General features: G+C 40.4%; 1 protein-coding gene across 2 annotated transcripts in view; it reads left to right on the top strand.

Annotated features, from left to right (window-relative positions):
- Positions 1 to 25229, top strand: part of LOC111875017 (retinal guanylyl cyclase 2) — a 220966-nt gene that overhangs the window by 175956 nt on the left and 19781 nt on the right. For both annotated transcript variants that reach the window (XM_033755687.1, XM_033755686.1), the window contains exons 12-13: positions 4559 to 4735; positions 23332 to 23491. In XM_033755687.1, the coding sequence (XP_033611578.1) occupies positions 4559 to 4735; positions 23332 to 23491 (337 nt within the window). The remainder of the gene's footprint in view (positions 1 to 4558; positions 4736 to 23331; positions 23492 to 25229) is intronic.

The raw sequence follows: 25229 nt of genomic DNA, 5'->3' as shown, positions 1-25229 counted from the left end.
CATATTCTAAAGAAAAGCTGAGAAGCAGTGGCGATAAAGCATCTCCTTGTTTTAGACCATTCCGGATAGGAAATTTATCAGACAACTGTTTACCTACACGGACTTTACTATACGTTTCGTTTAAACACATTTTAATGAGCCTAACTAGTTTCATGGGTATCCCAAACTCTATTAGAATAGTGTACAATACTTCCCTCCTAATTGAATCATAGGCTTTCTTGACGTCTATGAATAGTTAATGTACTGTCTCATCCTACTCCCATTTTTTCTCCAATATCTGACGAATGCAAAATATTTGATCTGTAGTTGATCTCTTACGTCGAAACCCACACTGATGATCCCCAATAATTTCATCTATATATGGACTTAACCATGAAAGAAGAATATTGGACAAAATTTTATATCAAGTTGATAGCAGTGATATCCCCCGATAATTACTACAGTCAGTTTTATCACCCTTCTTGTGAACTGGTACAATAATAGACTCCTTTCACTGATCAGGCAATTTTGCCTTATGCCAAATAGAAGTAATTAGATTGTGGATCTTAGAACGTAATATTTCACCTCCTGCTTGAATAAGTTCTGCCAGAATTTGATCACTACCTGGAGATTCATACCGTTTCAATTTTGCAATAGCACTTTCAAACTCAAAGGGCTAAGCTTATGTACTAATGGCTTCGGTGTATGCATTTCTGTCTGCCTAACAACACTGACCCTATGTACATTCAATAACTGAGAGAAGTAGTTCCTCCACCTATCCAAAATGTTCTGTGAATCTGCAAGCAGATCACCATTCTCATCCTTCAATAAGTTACAGCTAGGCTGGTAACCCCTCTTAAAGCCATTCATTCCTCTACACAGGTCTCTAATGTTCTTGTTCTTATTGTTCATTGCAAGCTAATTTCTTTTGTCTTTTTGATATTCCTCTTTTTGTTCCTGAAATGCCTGCTGATTTCACGTCCTATATTGTTTAGATTATCCCCATTTAACTCGCTTGGATCCTGTAACCACTGCAATTTGGCCTGTTTTCTTTGATCTAATAATTTTGAGCATCCTACATCGAACCATGGCTTATGCTTCTTCGGTTCATAATTAACTAGACTCTCTTTGGTAGACATTTTTATATTCTCTCTAGGATTAGGTAAATTGAAAAAAAATCCACCTCTTCGGGATTCGATCCCATGACCTGCCGGCTACGCTACTCTGTAAGAAACGCGAATCCTACAGAATATAAAAGTTGGTAAAAAAAGTTAAACTAAAAATATGTAGAATACTGTCAATTAACAGAATAACGTATGGCTATATGTGTGTCATGCATTTCTGTATCATAAATGCATATACAGGGTGTTTCACGACTTTAGGGCATAATTGCAAGAGGTGATTTCCTATGTCTTTGTGATCAAAAAAGTTCAAATAAACATGTGTCCGATTTTGGACGGTTACGGATTTATGACCGTTTTTTCATTCCCGTACACGCCCTCGTGTGAACCGCGTCTGTCAGCTGGCGGGTCGCTATTTTTAGCCAGCTACAGACACAGCGTTCTCGTTATCTCGACACTTGAGAGGTACCTAAGGCGTGGTGGGTTGGTATGTCCGGCGCGGTTCACAACCGAGCGGCAGCCTGTGTTGCAGCCGGCGGTGGCATTTTCGAAAATCAACTTTAAGCACCAATAAATTCGAATTAAAAGTAATTTCACGAAGTTAACTTTATATTAATACTTTAAATGTATCATGTATTATGCTGGTTTATTGTTTTGTTCCGTTTATTGTCAGTAATCGTTACCTTCTATTCTGAGTTTAAAACGGTCATAACTCCGTAACCGTCCAAAATCCGACACATGTTTATGTGAACTTTTTGATCACAAAGACCTAGGAAATCACCTCCTGCAGTTATGCCCTAAAGTCGTGAAACACCCTGTATGCAATGAACTTATATTGTGTAATTTCCTTTCATAAAAAATGAAGAGACTGAATTGTTTTAAACGAAATTGAGTCCTTTGAGATAGTCTCCATAAAAAAAAGTTTTACTCCGTTAATTTTCCTATGATTTATGTAGGAATTATGATGCAAATAAGGAGTGTTTTCATGTACGGACAGAGGACAAATCTTTCCGCAAGAGCCCCCGAATCTATGCAGTGTTTTTGAGTCATCTGTGGAAATTCATGAAGCAGTGTAATGCTGCACTGGTAGCTGGAACTTGTGACAACGTGACATCTCCTGGATCCGACGCCTGCTTTGAGTCGACACGGAGTGAGTCAAAGCACGCCTACTACTGCTGGCCCGGAAATATCATGTGCGCTACAAGGACGTGGAGCTTATACCCAAACTGATAATTAGGATAGGTTTTGTGGGTGTCGTAAGTGGAACAAATGAAGCCAGTCGACATCCCAGTGTTCGGAGAGATAAGATTCTTACTCATGCGTCGCTGTACGGGCAAGGATGAGCGTAGCCATTCCAACAGAAGCCACAATGCACCACTTTAAATTCAGTAAATTTACTGGATCCTCGTGACACAATAATTATGTTACACTTGTACAATTAACACCATGAGTATGTCGTAAAGTTTTTTTTTTTCCTTGGTACTACAGCCCCAGTGGGCCTAGGCCTACCTCCATGAACTTCTCCGTTCACTTCGATTTTTCTAAATCTTAGACATACGGTCGCAAGGACTCTACCTGTATACAAACACAGAAGAACGCACACAAATATCCATTCCCTGAGTGGGATTCGAACCCACGATCCCGGCTTCCGAGCGAGCGAAAACAGTGCACGCCTTAGACCGCTCGGCTACCATGACCGGCTCGTAATGAGTTTATCATTTCTAAATTGGAAGGGGATATTCTTTAGACAGGATTTCAGTTCAATTTTTGGGACAAGATGTTTCAAATTACATATATATTGTGACATGTAGACACGTTTCTAGGCAATGCCTGAAATACGCGCACGCAACACTATAAAGTGTATTGGAAGAAGTTTTTCTATGTGGTCCGCGCCATATCCGGTGCTGGGCAACGGGCCAGTAGACACGAATACTGACAATAGAATAGATGTTTTCTATATGGCCCATGCCACGCATTCTGACACGTTACACGTGTTGTCTATAGAGTCCGACCAGAGGCTCTATAACGAGAGTATGTTTGTATCTAGGGGGATTAGAAAATTGTAATAGAGAGTTCAGAATTGTCAAGAGAATCTGAATACAACGGGGTACATCGGAGTACAACAGACTGAGAGCTCAGTTCGGTTATCGGTAGGAGATTTAGTGAAGAAAGCAGTCTTCTGGGATTTGGCACCGTGTATATGTTGTGTTAACCGACGTTTCGGAGGAACGTATCGCCTCCATCTTCAGGGTAGAAGACGTGACTATCTATATGTGTAAGTAGAGTTGCTGGGAAACACGTCTTCTCCTTATGAGTTCCAAAATGCCACTTCTATAAACTCGTTCCTGCGCCGCGTCCCTATTTCAAAATCCAGAGATCCTGAAACGCCGAACGTTGATACAAATCCATCATTAGCCACTGACTTAATTTAACAAAGCTTCCTCAACACTTAGATCGACTGCCAACGATACGGGACAACTACGCGAAAATTTTATCGTCCGAGAACTCAATAGAATTCCAACACATGGATGCACTTATCCCAGAAATTACTTCTATCCTGAAGACACCAAGCTGTGAGGGTAACGAATGGGCCATTAAAGTCATGTGCAGCTATGTTGGAACAGGACTGCTTCCCAAGATTCTCCAAGATGTTCATACTGTTATATTGGTTCTGCCTAGATATAATGCAATGTAATATTCGCCACAAATTCGAACCATCCGAAACACGCAGGTCATGAAAAGGGGAAATAAATTACTCCAATTAATAATATCAGCGAAATAAAAAAATCAATTTGACCTGTATTCTGAGCAGTTACAGCTCGATCATATTTAACAAGAAATTTTATTGCCACTCATGAAGGTCAGTAGTCTCAATTTTTCGATTTATTGACAGTTTCATATTGCATAGTTTTCAATCATAATAAAGGACCAAATCGTAATATAAAAATACCTCACGGATCTTTAGAAATTCCTGTAAAGTTAAAATGTTTGGAAAAGACAGCAACAGTTAAAAATTAATTTCAAGAAAATATCATACCAGGTTAATAATTAGAATGTTTGCTGCCATTAAAGTCACAAATTGTATCTTTCCATCTCCCATCTAAAAATTGTACAGAAATTAATTTTAAAAATCTGTAATTTTGCCTGTTCCTTGAGAATATCCATTGGTGAGAATCTTACTCGTCCATCCTAAAGGAGACTGAGGGTGTTTGAGGACAGGGTGCTAAGGACAGTTGATCGTGAGCGCTATGAAACAACAAGAAACTGTATAAACTTTACATGAGTGAGAGCTTCGAAATTTGAATAAAATAATGCATCAAGGTAATTCTATTCATATATATATATTTATTGCTTTTTAAACTAGCTGGGTTTTTGGCAGTTACAATTAATTTTAGCAGTATTTTTAATTATACAATCCTTTAGGCCCCTGGTTGCACCACTTCCGTCCTTGTCCACAGATGCACGGCTTGCGGCACGAGAACCTGAACGTCATGATTGGATGTCTGACGGATCCCAACCGACCAGCCCTGGTACTAGAGTGGTGTAGCCGAGGCTCGCTCGAGGACGTTCTGGTGCAGGACGAGATCAAGCTGGACTGGTCATTCCGACTATCGTTGCTTACAGACCTAGTGAGAGTGAGTATACACCTCAGTGACGTTGGTTCTGGGTTTGTGTCTGGGTAGAGTGCTGGTACCCTTCCAAAAATTATAACAACGAGCTGGTTCCTGCCGTAATAACGTCATAACTTCTTTTCGAAAACACATGTTTTGAACCTCAGTCGGATTACCAGCTATCCCTACTGAGGCTTTTCGTAATTTCGTTTGCTATCTCCAGGAAAATGTCAAAGTATACCTACAATTAAATAACGACTACTTCATTTCGAGCACGTACCACTTCCATATGCCTGATCGTCCTTCCATTTCGTTCGGCACTGTGAACAACTGAAATTGAAACTGTCGAATTACAATAATCTTAAAGTTATAATCATCAGCACATTATTAATGTTGTTATTTGAGAAGTCAATCACCTATTTCATCTTTACACCAAGAATTTCGCAAAATAACTAAAGGGCTATGAGTCAATACACGCCTACTTTGACTGGAAACGTTCTGTGATCCCAACAGAGGAGCCGAGACGTATGGAACCATGTCTGTAAAAACGGATTTTTTTAACATGAGAAAGGAACAGAAGAATTAGCATTTCACGAAAGACAGTCTGCTTTGAATTATTGTTTGTATGGTTTTGTTTCCATTCCACCTACTGGAGTTTAACTGAGAATGAAAATTCATATCATAAGAAAGGAATGATTAAGCTCGGCTTTTGATAAATTATTCACAAAGCACTATAAAGGAATGCTCATAGAAGGAAGAGAAGGACCAACGCAAGAGAGAAATATTTAAATGTTTAGCACTCGGTAAGGGTGCAGTGCAAATATGTGCTTGTGATTCGAAACAGAAGCATAGAACTCTATATAGTGTGCCAGATTGTTTTATTTTTCTGTTTGCTAAGAAAATAATGCCTGTCTGAAATGGAAAAATATTCAGGTCCCTTGAGATTCTGTCCCAAGCATGTTTTTTTTGTTTTGTTTTGTTTTTTTTTTTTCTGAACTCGTCATTCATTAATTCATCATACTTTGTTTTCTCGGTCCTCTTTTCTAAAACGTGCACATATTTTCGCTACCACTGCTTTTCTGTTTAGCGTCAGAAGTGCAAGTCCTACACATCCAAAATATCATTTGATAAAGTTTATTTTTTGGAGGGAGGATCTCGCGACCTGGCGTAATAGAGCCATGAATATTACAGTTTGGGAATATGACGTCGTGAAATCTGGTGGATATTTGTCGACGTTTCAGATGAAGATTCTGCCTCATTCTTCATGATAGAAAGGTAGGCCCAGCACAGAAAAGTTGCACAGATATGCGAAGGTGGAATAATGAGGCTGAGGTCCTAAGAGAGCGAATAGGCATAACGAAGAGAGTGAAAACATGTAGAATATCTTAATATTCTCAGATTATTACAACGACCATATTCACCACCGTGAGAGCGTCAGTTCTCACAAAGCAGAATCATTTCGTTGTGGTTTCTGAATGTATTGTGCGGTGTGACGGTTATTTGAACACCTGCTTGTTATTTTCCGAAAACATCTATAAACATTTTTAATGAGCATATACTGTTTTGCGAAAAATTGTGGCTACATGCAAGCATTCTGTTTGCGGGAACAATGTTTACTTAGAAGTGAAAGGTAAGCATCAGCCTCAATAAATTTGACAGAAAAATTAAGCTTCATATTGTGGCACATAGACCCGTTGCTGGGCAGCGACCGGGAAACGGACGAGACAATGGTAATTGTTAGGCAACAGCTTCATAAATACGAAACAGTACTGGAGCTGTTGCTAAGCAGCGACCGGGTCGCAACAATGGAAGTACTGTTGGAAGAAGTGGTCCTCTCGGAGGCTATATCACTCGACCGACAGAGTTGAGTTTAGTTAATGTTAGTGCAGTGCAGTACAATGGAGTGGAGATAGTTAGCGATTGAGTGAGTTGGTTAGAGGACTACTGCTGTTCAGTCCTTGTGATCCGTTGCTGGTAGAACTCGGTAGCTGAGAAAAGAGGACAGTTTGGGAACACAGGGTAAAAGAAAGATCCGCCGTTGGAAGCCGTTACCAGACAACTACTAGTGAAGGCACAGCAGACTGAGAAGTAGTGCGTGATGTAATGAATTGTAGGGCGTGTGACTTGGCGGTGGCGCTATTGGTGCGTGTAGTTACGATTTTTAAGTGTCCAATAAATCCAATTACCAATCCAAACCCCGTCTGTAGTCACTCATACACGTGATAATATCATTACCCAGTTCTGCTGTTACGCTAATACGATACTAATATTCGTATTAAACTAAATAAGTAACAGCGCGGAACTGAGCACTTCTTGAGAAGCTGACAATCGCTCAACTACTCCTTAAAATCCCATTTTATAGAACCCAAAGTTCATTACCTTGTTCACAAGTGCCCGCCACGGATCTCTATTACGAGTGAGATAAATCCAATCCATACCACCCCATTCTACTTCTCTAACATATTTCTCATGCAACTGTTATCAGTGAACCTCCCCTATTGACACGCTTTGCGTTTCATGTACCAAATGTCATGACTATTTTCCTACGCGTAGGTCGATCAAAAGAAACCGCCAAAGCCCGAGTTCATATGTACGAGTAACATTTCGTAACAGACTTTTTTACGGTGAGTTGTTAGATCCACGCTCAACCCCCAAGCTGTAGAGCGACTTTGGTCGGCTGACCTCTACTGCCGATTCAATATATCCGCAGTTTCCCTCCATATCAAGAGGCCATCTCCTCCATCCGCAACCTGAGGACGCGCCATGCCGTGGCGATAAGGGACCACTTAACACAGACATTAATACTGAACCCTGTTTGTAACTGTGACCCGAGTGAAAACTTAGTTTTATTGCTGGTAGGATGGAATTACATTCCTAGGCCTTATTTTCTCCCTTTAGAACGAAAGTGGCTTTATGAAATCGCCATTTTATTGATTTTTTCTTTGCTGTTGGGTGAGGCGAGTTCCTTTGTACTTACTCCCCAAGCCGGCTCATTGTACCATCTGCGGAAGGTGGTTGAAAATAACTGATAATATTGTGACGTATTTGCTCAAAGCAAGAACTGTGGAGACAGAGAAACAGCCGTTGCTAGGTAATGGCCCGTACACACTCAGCAGAGGTGTTGCAAGCGGCTTTTCTGTAGCTCCGAGCCGTTCTCTTTGCCACGCAACTGTGCGGTAAACACATCACTGTAAGAGTGAATCAACACGCAACAATAGAGGAAACAGTGTTTTCTGTGAGTCCGCCCCGAGGCTATGCAACGAGGATCTCACACAGCTAGAATAAGAACTGAGAGAGTCTCCGAATTTGGCAGTTGGCTGAATAACTGAGAAGAAATTGTATGAAATGAATTAGACTGTGCAAAGAACACTCAATGATCCTCTGCAGTTACAGTCTGACTGTTATGAATCCGTTGCCAGGATACGACTAGTGAAGACTGAGGACACTGCATAACAGTGAACGGTAAAGTGTGGAAACAGCGATAGCGCTGTAATCACTTGCAGTTCTGAGTGGTGTGTATAAGATATTAATAAATTCAATCATCTAACCCAAAATCCATCTATAGTTCACGCACACCTCCCTATGAGCAACCATATGCTGCTCAATTTCCACTTTGTCCACCACAAACCCCACATAGACATCCCTGGGGCTGTAACTGGGCCTCCCCGTTGACAAGACAGCGAATAACCACCTAAAGAATAGCATGGTCATGAGTGATAACACCATAGTGTCTGTGTGTGTACTTATTCCATGGCTTCAGCTGTTGAATAAATCGTGATTATCTTGAATTTTCGTATAAATAGTTTGTCATCTGGGCCACCTAAACTTCGTACTTTTAAATTCCTTAAAAACAGTAATAACAAAATGGCAGACTTACGAACTCGTAACGTGACAGGTGTATTAGAGTCACTTAATGTGCGTTCCTGAATAGATACATTGTAAGAAATCGTAAATTAATGAGGAATATCCGTTTAGTCATTCTGTTTGTAGAATGTTAACAGTAACTAGAATTTTCTGAGAGGCAGCGTTACGTGGAGCAAAAATAAAAAAGTAAATGTATTCCTGTAACAGGCCGTGGAGGCTCATAGGTTTGTGAGATGTTGAGGTTCCCACATTTTCTAGACAATCGGCTCATAGATGGCGGCAAGATTGTCAGCCCTACGCGCCGGCTGCCATTTACCCCCAAGAATATTCCAAAATATTCCTGATACTCGTTTCTGTTAGAGGCTGGGTGAGAAATATTTGTAAGACCAGCTTGACGTAATCACAATATTTGGGCACCAAAACTAGAATTGTAGGTTATGAAAATACTTCTGTGAAGATTTTTTTTTACAATTTATAGGTACTAATGGATGGAATTACAAATTTTTATTCGAATAAATAGATTAGTTGATGAGGCGTCTTGTCAAATGCGATACAGACAATTTCGCTCGCTTAGTCATTGTTACTGGAGAATATAACCTCCGTTCAGGTTCCCAGTACTTCAAGGGAAGTAGCCTTTAGCGGGCATGCGCATTACAAAATTTTGTTACGATTTTTTTTTTCTGAATTATTCGAAATCAAGTATGAAGAGCGAGATTATTTAAATTTATAAGAAAGCCTCAAATCGCTATTCCAGCCGTTCTCCTCATTATGCCACAAACCATTCGTTGTTATTTCAAAAGTTCCTTCTTTCCTTACTTCTGTCTTTTACGTCGAAAAACATTTCTTTGTTCAATATATTCATCTTCTTTATTTTGCATACATTTTCCTCTAAAAGCCCCTTTTCCTGTAACTTGTGTTGTGATTCAAAACATGTCTGGAAAATCTGCAATAATCCAGTAGTAATAATATAGGCCTAGTTCAACATTCCATAAATTTTGTGCCAGTTACGGAAGCCCTTAATTATAATCCCTACGTAATGTTATATCCTCAAGACTGCCTCTGAAAATTAAATTTGTATCCCTAAAAGTGACGTAGTCATAGAGGCATAAAAACCGCAGTAGTGAATCCGCTTTATTTTTTCAATTAAATTAAAGTTTGCCGTCATTTTGTTCAGATTACACGTCCCATTAAAGACAGACTTTTAACTCACTTTATTTATTTACTTAATTATTTGCATTACAAACATTTGCACACACTCCTGAAGTCGGAAAACCTTGGTCATGAAGCTGCCGTAGTTTAGGTTTCAATTGAAGTTTACCATCATTTGATTCTGTTTGTATCGTCACATTGAAGACATACGTTTCACTCTCTCGTTTATTTACTTAACTATTTGCATTGCAAACATTTGCACCCAGAATTGTAAAGTAAAACATAGCATTGAGTTTCTGCCCTTATCCCTTAGTCATCAGCGACTCTCAATTCTCTGCAGGCGTGAAATCCAATTACATTCTGGGCCCGGCACTCATCACTTTGGCGGTCAGAATATTTTACTAATTCCACGCCTGGTGCTGCTTTAAGTGATTTCAATCTCGACCGACCTGTGAGCATGTCATTCACTGAATTTCGACACCCGGTTCTCCGTCATAAATGACTGTTTGAAATGTGATTAAGTGTAAAGTATCTTTCCAAAGATAAATTCTTTATCAGAGTACTTATAAGAATTGTTGTTATAAGTAGTGAATTTGTCATTATCATCATCATCATCATCATCGTCACAACTAAACCTCTCGGCATTTTCCAATTACAAGAAGTAAAGCTGTTCTACATGTCCGTCGAACTTCCCTGACAACTTCATTTCACGTAAGATTTGCGGTTTTCACGGCGGTGACTATGAAGAATACCGTCTTCTGGGATGTGGCGCCGTGCAGATCTTGTGTGAACTGACTTTTTGGAGGAACGTATCGCCTCCGTCTTCATGGNAATTGTAAAGTAAAACATAGCATTGAGTTTCTGCCCTTATCCCTTAGTCATCAGCGACTCTCAATTCTCTGCAGGCGTGAAATCCAATTACATTCTGGGCCCGGCACTCATCACTTTGGCGGTCAGAATATTTTACTAATTCCACGCCTGGTGCTGCTTTAAGTGATTTCAATCTCGACCGACCTGTGAGCATGTCATTCACTGAATTTCGACACCCGGTTCTCCGTCATAAATGACTGTTTGAAATGTGATTAAGTGTAAAGTATCTTTCCAAAGATAAATTCTTTATCAGAGTACTTATAAGAATTGTTGTTATAAGTAGTGAATTTGTCATTATCATCATCATCATCATCATCGTCACAACTAAACCTCTCGGCATTTTCCAANGTCATAAATGACTGTTTGAAATGTGATTAAGTGTAAAGTATCTTTCTAAAGATAAATTCATCATCAGAGTACTTATAAGAATTTTTGTTATAAGTAGTGAATTTGTCATTATCATCATCGTCGTCGTCACAACTAAACCTCTCGGCATGTTCCAGTTACAAGAAGTAAAGCTGTTCTACATGTCCGTCGAACTTCCCTGACAACTTCATTTCACGTAAGATTTGCGGTTTTCACGGCGGTGACTATGAAGAGTGCCGTCTTCTGGGATGTGGCGCCGTGCAGATCTTGTGTTAACTGACTTTTTGGAGGAACATATCGCCTCAGTCTTTCATGGTAGGAAAATCCGCGAACGAGAAACCTTCGTGAGCAGGTGGCTGGCAGGATGTTTCTGTCCTGAAGATTGAGGCAATACGTTCCTCCGAAACGTCGGTTCATACAAGATCTGAACGGCTCCACATCCAAAAATATGACATTATTCAACTTCATTGCAGTTTACATTGCCTGTTATCTTCGGAATTCAGCTTTCAGACGTTCTTTTTAAATATCCTAAACATTTCTTTTGATTATATATATATATATATATACGTATATGTGTATACCTGCTCTCCCCAGTTCTTCTTCAATATCTTCATTACGTTTGTGATCCGATATTCTGTACACGCCACCGCCATGGTAAAGCACATGTGTCCCATGTCTATTATTCCTGTTTTGTTCTTTCTTTAACTTCCAGCACACACACGCCAATATAAAAGCAAGGTTATGTCCATTTTGTACATAATTTCAGTAGAGGTTATTCAGGCAGTTTCGTGGCACTATTTCCTTTAGCGGGTGCAATGCATTTGTAACACCACAATATAATATTGAAATGTGACAACTTCCTTTGAGAGCAAAGTGGAGCGAATAAAATGTAGAACTGAGTGAAAGAAACATGAGACTAGTCAAAACTGCGTAATGATTTGATTAGTGCCATGATGTTTACTCTTCAGTATACAGTATTATGGTGATAAACGAAGATGGAATAGACATAGGCAGATGAGAAAAACACACCCATAATCTGAAACCTGAAAGTAAGGTGTCTTGAGAGACCCAGGCATAAATTGCAGGGTAATATTAAAATGTATCTAAAGGTAACAGATTGTGGACTGGATTCATTTGGCTCAGAATAGGGGAAAGTAACAGTCTCGTATGTTCATGGAGATAGACCTAGGCCCACTGGGGCTGTAATGCCAAAGAAAAAAAAACGGTCTCATATGGGAACAGTAATAATCCTTCGACGATTTGGTTCCAAGAAGGACTGTGATTCATTGAGTTAATTAATCAGTTAGTTGTTTACTTATTGAGTTACATTGTTACTGACAAAAGTCTCAGATTCTAAATTTGAAAGTTGAAATTTCAATGCCAAATGGGGAGGTTTTATAAAGCCACAAATTCTTCTTGTCAAGCAGCTCAGTTTTTCCGTCTCGGAGCCAGTTCTCAGGTACAATGATATGCTACTGGTATACTGCTCGAATTGCAAGTTATTTTGCAGTCTTCCATATTATTAAGCCCAAAGTTCCGGCTAATATAATACTCGTACTGAACGTGTGCATTTTCTCGCTCCGGGAGGCAATAGATTGTGACCCAAAATCAGGTAACTGGTTAGTAAAATGTACATTAAAGTAAAAAGTAAAGGTATCCCTGTAACAGGCCGTGGAGGCCCATAGGGTTGTGAGATGTTGAGGGTCCCACATTTTCTAGACAATCGGCTCATAGATAGAGGTAATGTTGTCAGTCTTACGCGCCGGCCGCCCTTTACCCCCAAGCATATTCCAAGACTATACCTGATGTTCATTTCTGCTGTAGGTTGAGTTGACCCCAGGTCATAGTGCGGCTGGAAGGATTAGGCCAATTGAAATACATCCAGTGACATCATCGGGATTTGAATTCGCGACTTTCCGGCTTGTAGCATAGTGCCTCAACCAACTACGCTATCGCGTAAAATTAAATCACTGAGATTAGCTCTTTCTGAGGGATCCAACTGAGTGTCTCCCCCCCCTTTCACCTGAGGACGGAAACAGATCAAATTTCCGAAACGTAGTGCTTTCTGTTCTCTAGAATACAGGACGGCGGACAAAGTTCAAAAACACAGGAATTCTGTGTGTTATACACCATCATCAAAACCCTTTAGAATCACTAGTATATACTGTTTTGCCATGTTCTGCTTTGCGAAAACGTGGGTTGATCACATGAATGCGTGGAGACTGAAAAAAAACGCGCACTACCATTTCATCTAGCTCTTTCATTACGTTGACTGCAGCATGCTCTGTGATATATGTTAAATGAAATTAATTTAGTTGCACTTTATTACAGCAGACTATTGCGTGTTACAAGGACTCAATGGACGATCTGTTTTGTCAATTTACAATCCCCCACCCCAGGAAATCCGAATTAAGGTCTACAAACCTAGTCAAAACAAATAACCTGCAGTGTTAACTCGTAAATTGGTCGGTTCAAAGCGACGGGAAATTTATTTCCGTGCTAGGAGATTTGACTGTTTTTTTTTATTTGGCTTTTAATTAGTAGAGATAATTCAATTGAACGTGTACGATTAAATGGACTGAAACAAAATGTGAAATGTGAACCCGGCTGTAACGGTCACGGTTTGGCATGAGAAGTCTTGTTATTGTCAGTTAAATGTAAAGTTGACCCTGTCCTTAATTCAGCATCACGCGATGAAGACGTATGGGGGAGTGAAGGTATAGCTCCATCATTATTGGCCTTGATACTGGATGAACGAGAGTGGTCAGCTTCACGACCCAGCCACTTTAATCCCGGAGAAAGAGCCTCCAGTGTCCATTGAATAGGAGGCTGGTTTGGCTCCCAGAGCCGGTCTGAACGNGAAGGGTAGATAAAAAATCTTGCCCCTACCGGGAATCGAACTCCAGCCGTCAAACCTATAGGCCATCTATATACCGACTGAGCTGCCGGTTACACAAGCGTTTCTCAGTCGGTGGGATGTGCACCACTGGAGAATCTTGACGGTCGGCTGAGGGAGATGACAGTTTATAATAATTAATTCAGCTAATTAACTTTCCTGATTATCTGGAAGGATTTTCCTTCTGCTGTGAAATGTTTTGCTACAGTAAATCTTTGAACCGTCTGAGTAAGATTATTTAAAACTGTGTGGTTTATTGATCAGAGTTCCTGGCTACAGATCCAGAGATCCCAGGTTCGATTCCCGGCGCTACCAGATTTTCTGAGAAATAGCGGGTCTGGAACGGGATCCAGTCAGCCTCGTGAGGATAAATGAGGAGCTATTTCAAGGAAATAGCGACTCCGGTGTAGGAAACCGAAATTAATGGCCGTGAGGAACCGTTACTCTGACCACGTGACACTCTCTATCCGCAAAAGTTGGCTCTAACTTCGCTAACAAGCGGCTGTTGCTCGGTCGGTATAGTTCGCTTGCAGATTACAGGCCACGGAGTTTTTGATCACCATCTTCTGGAAATTGCGAGGTTTGGTAAAGTGAGCATTTATCTACACATCGGAGGAACATGGTACTTCCATCATTAGGATAGAATTGTGGACCCTTCTCTACGCTGTCATCTTCATAGTCACCAGCGTGCTAAACCTAAATTTCACATAGATACTCGCGATTACTGATAATTAACTAAGTAACAAACGGATAAATGAGGAGCTATCAAGCGGTTAGTCGCTGGCCTTCCACCGCGGCAGCCCGGGTTCAAACCCGGGTCTGGTCAAGTGGGATTTGTGGTGGACAAAGTGCCGCTGTGGCAGGTTTTCTTCGAGTACTACGGTTTCCCCTGCCAATCTTCATTCCACAAAATTCTCCATCATCATAATCACCCGAGGCAAGTACAATAGGCCAATCAGTGGCCGCCGTGTCGAGTGGATCCAGTCGGAATCCAGCCCCACTAAGCGAATTTAAAAAAAAAATCAAGTAACAAAACTGACTAATCGACTAGCTAAATCCATGGGGTAGAGTCCTTCTTGAGGAGTCAACATTTCTCCCAAATTCCCAGAGTTTTATGCAACCAGTGTTTCACTACTGTATTACAAGAGTCCGCCACTGTTCTCTTTCGGGAGCCAGATGAATTGAGTCCGCACCGCCAATCAATTACTTTAAGACTCATTATAGTAATATTCTGCCATCTACGTCTACTACCTCATAGTGGTCTGTCGCCTTCAGGTTTCGCTGCCAAAACTTTTTATTCACTCATCTCACATGCGTGCTACATGCCCTGTAAATCTCATCGTCCTTGACTTCATCATTCTAGTTGTATTTGGTGAAGAGTAGAGGTTATGGAGCTCCTCGTTTTGCAGTTCTCTCTAACCTCCTATTATTCCATCCTCCTTCCGTCCAAATATTCTCACAACTTGAAAAATTGGCGTTGTGAAAATTTCAGAACTTATATTAAGATGTCAGGTTACCTGTAGATTAATTGGCCACAATCAAAAAACGAAAGCACTTCTCTGGATGGCCATGCAGGTATTGTACATTTACCTCAAATTTATCTTCATGAAATCTGCGTATACGTTTACAGATCCATTACCGTACATAATTTCAATAACAAAATCGAGTAATGCTAGTGGTATTTTATCTGACAAATTTATGACGCCGAAATATTGATTTGTATATTAACGAATAATCTTGGCACTTGGTATGAATAACATGACGTTAAATGCAATCCTACGGATGCACCATTTAAAAATGTCACGTTAATTTACGAGTAAATGCGAGACTAGCCTGTGGCTTAACGGATTCCACTCGTAATTCACTGTAATTACACAAACATTCTCGCTAGCTTCTCCGTTTGCGTACACCTCTGACGTAGGCACGTAGCGCTGCAACAAATTTGCACGCACCAAACTGTGAAATTAATTGTGTTCTTACGTTCTAATCCATTAGCTAATTAGGCGTCCATCATGGTCCAAAATTCTTTGCATTGACAAAATCCAAAATTGCATTCCAACACCAGTACTCTATTGAAAACTGAGATTAGATGCGTACAGGCCATTAACCATATATGGACGGATAATATTAAAAATAATCTCAAATAAACAATTCTCATTGTTTGCGTTAGATTCGTATGGTTTAGGACAGGATCCATTTGGGGATTCTAATGAAGAGTGTGATGGATTTTCGGATTCGATAAAAGACGGAGAATTTCTATATCAGCTTAGCGACTAACAGTTTTTTTAAGAATTCCTTTATTCCATATACTTAATTAATTACTTAATCTCTGTAACGGAGTGATGTACTTTAAAACACAATAAAATCTTCTTGCAACATAATTCCAATGAACGCGAACATTTTTTCCTTTTCAGAAAAATATATTTTGGAAAGAGGCAGTTTTCCCTCTCATTTTTGACACGTCACAAATCAGAACTTAATGCAACATATTGTATGAACACTGCACTATTAATAAGCAATTCATGCTTTCAGTAAATTCATGTGCAGAAATATTCCTTGTTAGACAAACCTCATATAATTTAGAACTAAATTGAAATGAAGAGAGAAACTATATATTGAAACAGGCTATTTTCCGAAGCATATAATGTAGTGTAGACCGTTGAAAGTCAACCGACGTTTCGGAGAATAGTACCGTCTCCTAGAGGTTTTGACATTCAACGGACAAAGAGACATTATATCCCAGGAGACAGGACTCTTCATAATCACCGCTGTGATTACCTCAAATTGTGCAGATTGCTTTTCTTAATATACTTTTTACTTTTACGTTTCTTTTAACTGCACATTCTCCGATTTCAGTTTCATCCCAGGTTCCGTTTTAGACGGGTTTAACTTTTTTCATAACGCACATGAAGCGCAGCTGTGATCCCTCTTCAGCCCACTTAATAAGTCGAACATTTCGAGAGGGTTCCCTCGGCTCTCAACTTTTTCTATCTAGTCTGCAATACAGTGTTCCATACCACCATTCTCCCCTTCCACTTCTTATGTAGAACACTTAAGTTACCGGTGCCAAATCCTCTTCTAAATCCTACCTCTTCACTCTTCCATCCTTCCTTGACTCAAATTCTATCACTTCTTTCCCCCCTTTTTCTCTTGCAGCAGATATAAGCTCTCTTGTCTCTAGGAGGCAGCCAGCCGGTCTACAGTACTTAGACTCTTAAGATCCAAACAGGGCTTGGCGAGATAATTCAGTGGTAAACATGCATTCATATGCTTCATGCAACCAAATCCGCCATCAGGGATGACTGGTGTAAGCGCAGATCCTCAGACACACAGAATCATAAACAGAATCAACCACTTATTTTGAAAATTACAAATTATATTCTACGATTAAAGATTAGTGTCTTCTGGGATACGCCGCCTTGTAGCCTGGTAGGAAGTTACTGACGTTTCACGGAAACCTACTGCCTTCTCCTTCAGTCTTAGAAAGTCAGAGTTTTTGTCCCTAGGAGACAGGGAGAGCGAGGGATTTGCACGACTCCCAAAGTAGTGAGACATTGAATGTGGTCATGAGTCCCACGCAGGACTCGGAACAAAGAATGACTGTGCTGGCGGGGACCGGCAGTAAATTACCAGACAGGCCGGAAAATTGAGGCGAGAGATTACTCCGAGATGTTGATACCTCTCTGTCAGAGTACACAGCATCACATCCCAGAAAGACAGTGATATTTGTATTCTTTGCCTTGAGAACCTAATTAAAGCTACATTTTGTTCCATTTTAGTGTAATTTTGGTTGCTTTTATTACCATTTACGAAATCCAAATTTTATGTACAGTAAGGTAAAGCTCTCCCTGTAACATGCCTTGAAGGCCCATAGGGATGTGAGAGTTCGAGGCTCCCACATTTTTTAGACAATCGACTCACAGATGGCGACAAAGTTGTCAGTTGTCTGTATTTAAAATTATGGATTCCGAAGTAAATTCTTCTGGTGAGTAGGTCGGTGCACGTTTCTTATGCAGATACGATAAAAAGACGCACCGATCACAGTCGGAAATATCCTTTTTGTGAGTTAATTCACGGCATTGACACTGCAGCCTATAGCTTCGAATGGTAGGATGTCTCCTATTAAGTCAGGGTGGGGCAAAATACGAACTGCGCTAAAAGCGGGAGGGTTAACCCTGTATGCGTGTTAATTCAGTGTTGCTCTAACTTCATGCAATGCAGTCCTGAAGAGAAGACAATTCGCAATGTACTCCATTCTTCTATGGAACCCGAATGTTCACTGCCGTTTCCAGGTTGCGGCCTGGGGAGGCGGACGCCAGGTGTGAAAGTAGTGAGAATGAGAACACATCAAAGGAGCAGTCGTAGTCAGCCAACAAGGGATGATTCTACAATTCGTGAGGAAGTTTTTTGGGCTGGAGGTCTATTAGCAGCTCACCGTAAGAATAAATCAGCAAATTACGAAATATTATATGGGACCTCCGACTTGAACGGATTAAATGGAGCGATTTAAGTTGAAAAGAAAGGAAATAGGGTCAGAGGTTCAGGATTCGACTGAGGTGTCACATGGCAGAATGTAGAGACGGACTATTTCAAAGACTATAATGAAATTTCGCGTTTCGTAACAGGCGAGGAATATCTTAATAAGCCGAGCAACTGTTAGCTTCTGAAGGACTCGGAGCGAGAAAGTTGGTTCAAGCGCTGTAGGTTCTGACTTGTGTTCGAGAGCTACCCAGTTCGAATATCGTCCAGAATACCGACTATCTTAACTGAGAATTTTCATCGTTTTTTATCTAAAATATAAAGTTGTTCCTGTGCTTAAGTAATTCAAAACTACGCCAAGAAGGCGTATGGGGTAGTTGATGTAAAGGTCCGCATTTTCTTAACCTCGACACTAGCTGTATACGAGTGTTCAGCTTCATGCCCAGGCCGCTTTATCATGGGCAAAGAACCCCCAGTACTCATTGCACACGACTTCCGACCCACCGGTCGTCCACCCCGTAGCCAGTCGCTATATCAACTCCGCTATCCCGGCTCCCAGTTTCCTTCAGTTCCACTACGAAAATGGCAGGATATTCCAAGGCCCCTTTCTTCCATTTCCTTGCCAATTCAGTTATCTTATTTTATGTTCGACTGTACCAACCTGTGATATGGACAGCGTCTTTATATATGCCAAAAACAAATAGAAGGGGCTTTTTTATTATTTTTTTTAATTCGCATAGTGGGGGGCTGGAATCCAGTTGGGTCCACTCGGCACGGCGACCACTGATTGCCTATTGTACCTGCTCCGACTGATTATGATGATGGAGAATTTGGTGCAATGAATATTGGCAGGGGAAACCGAAGTACGCGGAGAAAACCTACTCCAGGGCCACTTTGTCCTCCACAAATCCTACTTGACCAGAGCCGGGTTTGAACCCGGGCCACCGCGGTGGGAATCCAGCGACTAACCGCTTGAGCTATGGCGCGGCCAATAGAAGGGACTTCTTCAATGATTAGGCCGCGCCATAGCTCAAGCAGTTAGTCGCTTGCTTCCCATCGCAGCGGCCCGGGTTCGATCCCGCGTCTGGTCAAGAGAGATTTGTGGTGGACAAAGTGACGCTGGGGCAGGTTTTCTCCGAGTACTTCGGTTTCCCCTGCCAATCTTCATTCCACTAATTGCTCCACAATTACCCTCACCTATCATCTGGGGCTGGTGCAATAGGACAGAAGTGGCCGCAGTACAAGGGACTTAGTCCCACCCCGCTAGCAATAAGAAAAAAACATTTCAATTATTTAGTTAGTTGGCATGTTTATTTAACGAATTACAAGGCAAAACTACCCTATAATATTTGTGCTGTAGAGACAGAGTACTTAGTGTGTTGAATAATTACAGACTGCCAACACCACAGGTTTCCCTTAAGTATATGACAGAATCTGGAGGGCTCTTGAATCAGTAATGGTTGTAAGAGGATTTGTTGCAAGTCTATCGTCTCAGTACACGAGACTTTAATATACAGCAGAGTACCGTACTTAAGGAACCAAAAACCCGGTTTGACAAAGCAACGCCTTGGTAACAAACGCAAGGAGAAGGGTCCGACATACGTGAGAACTTCTTTAAAATTTCTCCCCGGAGAATACGTGTAAGCCTTCAATGCTGTCATGGCACTCAGGTGTTGTTGTATTAAAGTAATTCTTCCTGTTTTTCCTCAGTTCTTCGGAATTTTTTATGATTACAGTCTTCTGCTATTTGGCGCTGTGTAGTCTGGTAGAAGTTTTCCGATTTTCCCCATGAAATGTAGATAAACATCTGCGAGAGTACAGGGAGTCACATCCCAGAAGACTGCAGTCTCAGGCGTTATTCATTTTACACCATACATTTAATTATCGCCTTCAGAATAAATGTTACAGTTAATTTAAGTGTTAAATTGGTAAATTGCCACTTGAGGGGAAAATGCAAGAATACGTGAAAAATCAAGAGCTAAACACCTTAAGCTTTACATTTAATTTGCTAGTGTAATCAATTGTGACTTGTCAACGCATTGGCTGGCAACGGCTCGATAGACACCCCGTGATACAAGCACACAACAATAGGACGCGTGTTTATAGCTCGTTGCTAGGCAGTAGTCAGCGCGCCAATGGACTGGCGAGATAGCTATCACGTGACTTGTTTTCTTTGTGTTATGCTCTAGGCAACAATAAAATTGTGCTTTTGCGTTGTCCGTGCCGCGGCTATATGACACGGGTCCTCTTGCAGCTCAAGAGTGTCCGTGAGGTTTCGGCAGTTGATAGTACAAGGACGAGAATGGAGCGTGTCCTTAGTGAACTGTGAAGACTAATTGAGTACAGATTAGGACAGTGGAGTACAGAGTAATTGAAGACAAAATAACAAGATTTCATAGTGATTTGAGGAGCTAGATTCTGTATTGAGACCCACTGCCAGGAGACGACTACTGAAGACGGAGAATCCTAGTGCATGTGCAACGGTGAACTATGAATTCTGTAAATCAGCGATAGCGCTGTATTAGTGGTAAATGGAAGATAGTGGGTAACCGAGGCACTAGTAAATCCAGACGTCCGAACTAGAACCCGTTATGTTCGTCACGCATATCCCCATACACGTGACACAATATTTGTGCTTCATAAATCATCTTGAACAGAAGCTGTTCATTCTATTTTACAAAATATTATCTGTAATCATTTACTAATGCTACATAATCCAATATATAAATACATGTTATTATTGGGGTGATGAAATTACGATGTTCTTTCAAGTCCGACTTGTATCTCAGATGGGGAAAATACACAAATAATTTATTGGGGAAAAGTTTTGGAAAGCGATTGCTTGAGAATTAGAGGAAGAGAAGTATATGTATTAAGTATATTTTAAGGATGCACATTGTGAGGATAATCCCAGGGCTTAACTGTCTCTGGATCATGTTCAAAGGATGAATTAGTGACGTACAGAATGCCCCAAAAATCAGTTAAGTGGATAATAAAATGTATTAATTAATTTATTTATTTATATATAAGGCCTCGCCATAGCTCAAGCGGTTAGTCGCTGGCTTCCCACCGCGGCGCCCGGGTTCAAACCCGGGTCTAGTCAAGTGGGTTTTGTGGTGGACAAAATGGCACTGGAGTGGGTTTTCTTCGAGTACCTCGGTTTCCCTTGCCAATCTTCATTCCACAAAATTCTACATCATCATAATCATCCGGGGCAGGTACAATAGGCCATTCAGTGGCCGCCATGCCGAGTGGACCCAATGGACTGCACCCCCCACTATGCGAATTAAAAAATTAATTAATTTATTAAAAAAAATCGAAATGAGATCTTCTGTGTTCAGTGCACAATTCATAACGCAGTGATGTCGTCCTGCAAGTTGGCTGGCAGGTTTAAACCTGAACATTTCCATCAATACAAGAGAATAGTTTAGGTCAACTTACTTATGGACCCCTCCGTATAAACAAAGAAATCTTATACTATGAGTATTAATCGAGGTTTTGAAATATAAAATTTTGAGCTTAATGACACTCTTTGAAATGCAATGCTTATATATGCTTAGCACCAAAACGAGGCTTAGATTTATTACAGAAGAAATTTAGGAGGAAGATGAGGAGCGTATGAAGCTGCTATCCCAACATTCGCCTGGAGAGCCTGAGAAAATCAGGAAATCTCTCTATCACGACCGGTAATCTTTAGTTATCCTATGTTCTTTGAGCCGCAGTAAACAAGTGAGTAGCTGTAGATAACATGTTAATTTTGTCGTCAATTACAAATCAGTTTTATGGGTGTAATTTTTGTTGTTTTTCTTTGATTTCTATTAAGCATTATTTAGTGAGGAGCATGAAAAAACCGGTTAAAATGAGCTGTGAATTTCCTTCCATTTTTATCATGTTTAATTAATCCAGTTGAGAATTGTACATTTTAGACTCCCGTATATTTTCAATTACAGGTTTAATGATAACGTAGCGCGTTTGTCAGTGTAGCCTTACTGACTAGAAAAGAATTTTGTCTTGAGCTCATATAAAGTGTAGTAATATATGTCTGAATTGAGAGATGGGTTAAATTGATATCTGACATTAACGAATACATTTTTGTATCCCGAATATATGGAAAGAAAACCAACGTAATATTATCCGTGACAAAAGGAAAATGGCTAACACCGAAACGGAAACGAAATCAAGAATATAAAGGGAAACGACGTGATAAAAATATTTGTTTTTCTCTACGTATGTTTCCCTTTCGCACTGTACTTACAGAATATGTTAGAGAAGAGAATTTTCATTCAAAATTGGAAAATAATTAAACCAGAACGTCGACAAAATATGCTCCGAAATTTCATGGACTATTCGGAGAAATAAAATTAAAAAGGTAAGATGAAAAAAAAAGAGGGCGAAAGAACAAAGAAAAAGAAGAAAAGAAAACTAGGGTACAGAAATTATAAATAACTGAAACGTATATTGTCCAGTAAAATTTTATTGTACATATGTATCATGAATTTCTTATTTATAAATATAAGTGCATTGATTGGTTAATTTGCTTTGTGATATTTTGTCTTATCCAGAATTACCTAATTTGGAAGGAAACTGCAACAGCTGCTTCAGTGCATAACTCCTACGCAGTTCCTCCCACGCACGAAGATCCTGCGCTCTTGTTGTTGTCCTTGTTCCGAGTTTGCAGATGAATGTGTACTAATTATAAACTGACAAGGTAGATCCAAGTGGACACGTCCCTTAAAATGTGCATTGCTTTATGCCACCCTGACAGCGGGAACGCGAATTCCAATCACACTCGAAGTGTGTTTCTGTCATTTCTTTGTCGTGTTCTTAAGGTGGGAGTCTTGCGGTGGGCTGATCCCCTATCTAAGAAGCCCTAAAACCTGTCTCAAACAACAGTTGTCTTAGAAAAACAGTTCCTTCTCCGTACATGCCAAAGAACCTAATCTAAGTAAGAAGAAGGATTTCTCACGATTCCCTTTAATTCTGTTGCCGTTCACAGGGAATGAGATATTTGCACTCAAGTCCTATCCGCGTTCATGGTTACCTCACTTCCCGTAACTGCGTCATTGACGCACGCTGGGTTCTCAAGATCACAGACTACGGCTTGCCTGCGTTCTACGAGGCGCAGAATATCACACCGCCTTCTAAAACTGCAAGAGGTAAGGACAGCTACTCTTCTTCCTTCTCCCCAATGAATCAAGGCCAAAATTCTCTAGCAAATTCCTTGCTACAAAAGAGATATATCGCCCTGAATTCTACAATTTTTATCTGTTTAATTTCTGTGCGTGACAGTATCATCATTATTGTTGTTGTTGTTGTTGTTGTTGTTATTATCAGCATCGTCAAAGAAGCCTATCTTAAAATCTCTTGACACGTTGCACTATTTGCAACTTCCAACAAATAGTTTACTGGTTACCGTGAACAAAAATAAAAAAGAGAGAGAAAAAAAAGTAAAGCTATCCCTGTACCAGGCCTTGAAGGCCCATAGGGTTGTGAGACGTTGAGGGTTCCACGCTATCTAGGCAATCGGCTCAAAGATGGCGGTGAGGCTGTCAGCCATAGGCGCCGGCCGCGCTTCACTCCCCAGGAAAATTATTTAATTAATTCCTGGTACTCATTTCTGTTAGAGGATGAGTAAACTCCAGGGCCTAGTGCGGCTGGAAGGAGTAGGTTAATTGAAAACAATCCAATGACCTCATCGGGACTTGAACCCGCGACCTTCCGGCTTGTAGCATAGCCCCTCAACCAACTACGCTACCGATGTATTTATCTGTGTGTGTGTGTGTTCTCTGTCCCTCGTTCAAATTTTGAATCTATTGATGGATGTCCTTTTTAATTTAATATAATTAATAACATCAACCTGTTCTCTATGACATGTTGCTCGTAAGCGATTACAGATACTGCGCCGATATGAAACTGTGGGATTATGTATGATGATTGCAATATACTCAGAATTTGTACCACCTGCTGTAAGTAACAAGTTCTTCCAGAAATAACAAAGACAAAAATAATAATAATTTGCGAAAAAATATATTGAATATTTTAAGTAAAACAATAATCTACATAAATAAAAATTAAAAACAAAAAAAAAAACAATATCAGTATATAAGATTTGAGGTTTCCACGGCTATGATTATGAAAAATGTCGTCTTCTGGAATGTGACTCCTTGAAGATCTTGTGTGAACCGATGTTTCGGAGGGACGTATCACCTCCATCTTCAAGGTAGAAGAATCCGCGAGGTAGGTGCTTGCAGTCGGCCTTCTTTCCCCGCATTATTTTGGAAGAAATTCATATCAGTTTCGTTAAGTTCATGACATTCCACCAGAACGAGCGAGATTTGAACTTTTTTTTTTTTTTTTGAGACTCCCATATTTATTATGCAATCTGAGTTAATACATTTAGCATAATGATGTGAAAAGGAAAGAAAAAAAAGAACGTGTAGAACACCGCTCATTAGCGGTGCTCCTTGTGCAGTAGATAAAGTCTGGTATGATTTGTGGGAGAATACTTACAAACTAGGGACTTAAGATCTAAATAATAATACTACATTATACAAGAAATCTGTTTGGGAGATCATGTGGAAGATGTCTTCTCAGTCTGCGGAGAGGCGGGGGTGCAGAGAGTTGAGACACTTCTTGGTTAATGTGCATGTTGAGCCGTGATCTGTATTTCGAACTTAGTCGACTGATTTCTTCTTGAACTGTAGGTATTTGTAGATCGTGTCTGATGATGGCATTGGGGACATACCAAGGGGCGTCCGTTAGCAGACGCAGAGCTTTAGACTGAAATCGCTCAAAGATGGCAATGTTGGTGTTCGAAGCAGAGCCCCATAGTTGAATGCCATATGTCCACACAGGTTTGATGATGATTTTGTAAATGAGGAGCTTGTTGTTTAG

Source organism: Cryptotermes secundus, unplaced genomic scaffold, assembly GCF_002891405.2.
Source record: "Cryptotermes secundus unplaced genomic scaffold, Csec_1.0 scaffold973, whole genome shotgun sequence".
NCBI lineage: Eukaryota > Metazoa > Arthropoda > Insecta > Blattodea > Kalotermitidae > Cryptotermes > Cryptotermes secundus.
This window is presented reverse-complemented; position numbering and strand designations above follow the sequence as displayed.